Here is a 2899-nt window from a genome sequence, read left to right as displayed (position 1 = left end):
CAATTTTTGCCACCTCTAGGGGCCATGGCCTCCCCTAGCCTCTTAGTAGTTTCGCCACTGATTCAAAGACCAAAAATGTAAATTTCTCAAATATTGATAAAAATATGACAAGATGCATGGACGATCGTTTAGACAATATTTGTATTTGAGGTACCAAGTGTGGGTAGATAATATCAATTCGTTAATGCATGTGTCTATCATTATACTAAACTTTTAGTTTCAATATTTTGTGATATTTTCTGGAAAATTCTTGAATAAGAACTCGTGTAAGAGTATATGATCAGTATGTTGTTATGGTATTTTTGGACTCGTTTCCTCTAGATATTTGCTAAATACATAATTACAAAATATGACAGAGAAGAAGATGAACACAAGCAATCAAAAGACAAACAATGTTTCAGTATCACTTTAATTCTTTATTACACCAAAAAGATGTATATATATTTATTCATATGTTATATATCTCTATATATAACCAGCAACACAACTCAAGTTCACTAGTAAGGAGATTGGCCATTGATGTTTCCACTAGAATAATAGCTGCAAATAACGAACCACCAACTATTATTTGTACACTGAACCCTAGCACATCCAAGTTGATTAGAATTACTCCACACTACTTGAGTATAGTGTCCACAAACGTGTCCACCAGCACAAGTATTTGTGGCATAATCATAATAAGCCTTCTGAGCTACCCATAAATTCACTGCTGCAGTGCCTGAGAAGGTACCACTACCTTTAGCAAGGTTCTCACCATAAGGTCCACCAGAATTGACAAGATTGCAGTCGGCTTTCCTCTGATTAGCATAGTTTTGAGCATAGGCAGCCACAGTGGCATTCCATACAATGTTTGCGACACCCACTTCGGCACGAGCTGCATTGTGAGTATCTAAGTAATCTTGTTGGGAGTTTTGGGCATTGATGGTGTGAAGAATTGCTAGGGTAAAGAAACAAACAAGTGTAAATGATACCATTGCTATAGTTACTTTGTTGGATAATTGATGTTCGATGATGGAGATACATGATTTACAAATGGCCGGTATTTATAGGATGTTATGTGATATTGGATGTTCATTTGGTATGCATGTGCAAAGGTGAATAACGTACGCATGCAATTTAAGCAAAGTCGCCAAAACTTCCCCATCGGACACAAAGGCCTTTGATTTAAATCTTGAAATTACCCAAGTGGCTATTGTCATAATGATAATCACAAATTACGCCCCCATTTGGGCTTACACCATCCAATTCTACCCAGTAAAAATAAAACAAGTCGCAAGTATGTTTACATTTGACTGAATGCTTTTAGGAATCGTAACATAACATATCGTATATTAAATATTAAATATTGCATTTGTTTTGTAAAGAACCCAAGTGGCGTTAATGTCTTAATGATAATCACTAATTAATCCCTCATTTGGGCTTACACAATCCAATTATACCCAGTAAAATAAACAAGTCGCAAGTATATTTAGATTTGACTGAAAGCTTTTAGTTATCGTAACATAACATATCGTATTTAATACATTGCATTTGTTTTGTATTAAGATTGGAAACAACCCAAGTGGCGTTAATGTCTTAATGTTAATCACAAATTAAGCCCCCATTTGGGCTTACACTATCCATTTATACCCAGTAAAAATTAAACAAGTCGCAATCGCAAGTATATTTAGATTTGACTGAAAGCTTTTAGGTATCGTAACATAATATATCGGATATAATACATTGCATTTATTTTGTATTAACATTTGAAACAACCCAAGTTGCGTTAATGATTTAATGATAATCATAACTATTGCCCCAATTTGGGCTTACACCATCGGATTGTATCCAATGTTTTAAAAACCTGTTTAAACCGGCCGGTCGAAACGGTTGGACCGGAGACCAAAGAATGAAGTGGTTCAGCTTGCACTGTTATATGTTTATTTCCGAACAGAAATTAACCGTTCGGTTTTTACAAATATATGGTTGAACTGATTAAAGTAAACGGATGAACCGGTTAAATTAAATATACATAGAAATGAATAATTTTCATAAAAAACGTTTGTTTTTTTTCCAAATATGTTTTGATTTTGTTTGAATAAAAACACGTGGTAAGCGTTATCAAGTTTTTTAATGTGTTTGTATTTATCTAAACTATATTTTATTTCCGTATTATACTTTATTTTATTTTTAATGTATGGGGATTGATGTAAAACTTATGTTTATATGTATTTAATGTATTTTGATTGATTTTAAACATGCATTTATGGATATTTTTAATTTTTAAATTTGTGGATGTCTATATGTATGTAGGAAAATTTACAAAAAAAAGGTGAAAATTATAGAAACCGATTGAGCCGACCGTTGAATCAGTTGAACCCGGAACCGATCACCATATCGGTTCAATTAAAAAACCAGTTTTTAAAATATTGATTATACCCCGTAAAACATAAACATGTTTCAGTTACATTTAGATTTGAGTGGAAGGTTTTAGGTATCGTAACATAACATATCGTATATAAAATAATTGTATTTGTTTCGTATTTAGATTTGAAATAACCCAAGTGGCCTTACATCCTTTTAAGAAATTGTAAATTTTAAAAAAATTAATATATTGTTTAACCACGACATCTCATCGCCATTGGTCTACCTATAGCCACGACATGTTGTCGTATAGTTAAACCGATAGGCACGACATGTCATTGCCATTGTCGTACAAAATTATATTTCCCTCTTTTTTGTTTATTTTTTCAGTTTCTTCATTTCAACTCATATAACACATTTCAGATAATGTTTTAGAAACATAAATATATTTTAGGAAATTGGTTAAAAGTTTCGTATAATTAACCATCACGTGCATCACTTTCATGATTTCCATCATCTGCATCTTTGACTTAATAGTTTGAAATTTGTAATTATG

At 32.4% G+C, this 2899-nt stretch overlaps 1 protein-coding gene across 1 annotated transcript; it reads right to left on the bottom strand.

Moving 5' to 3' along the window:
- Positions 1 to 318: 318 nt before the first annotated feature.
- Positions 319 to 1005, bottom strand: LOC128127468 (pathogenesis-related leaf protein 4-like). Its single transcript, XM_052765945.1, has one exon. The coding sequence runs from the start codon at positions 972 to 974 to the stop codon at positions 498 to 500; it is 477 nt and encodes a 158-aa protein (XP_052621905.1). The 5' UTR covers positions 975 to 1005; the 3' UTR covers positions 319 to 497.
- Between the last annotated feature and the right edge of the window lie 1894 nt (positions 1006 to 2899).

Source organism: Lactuca sativa, chromosome 7, assembly GCF_002870075.4.
Source record: "Lactuca sativa cultivar Salinas chromosome 7, Lsat_Salinas_v11, whole genome shotgun sequence".
In the NCBI taxonomy this organism is placed as follows: domain Eukaryota; kingdom Viridiplantae; phylum Streptophyta; class Magnoliopsida; order Asterales; family Asteraceae; genus Lactuca; species Lactuca sativa.
This window is presented reverse-complemented; position numbering and strand designations above follow the sequence as displayed.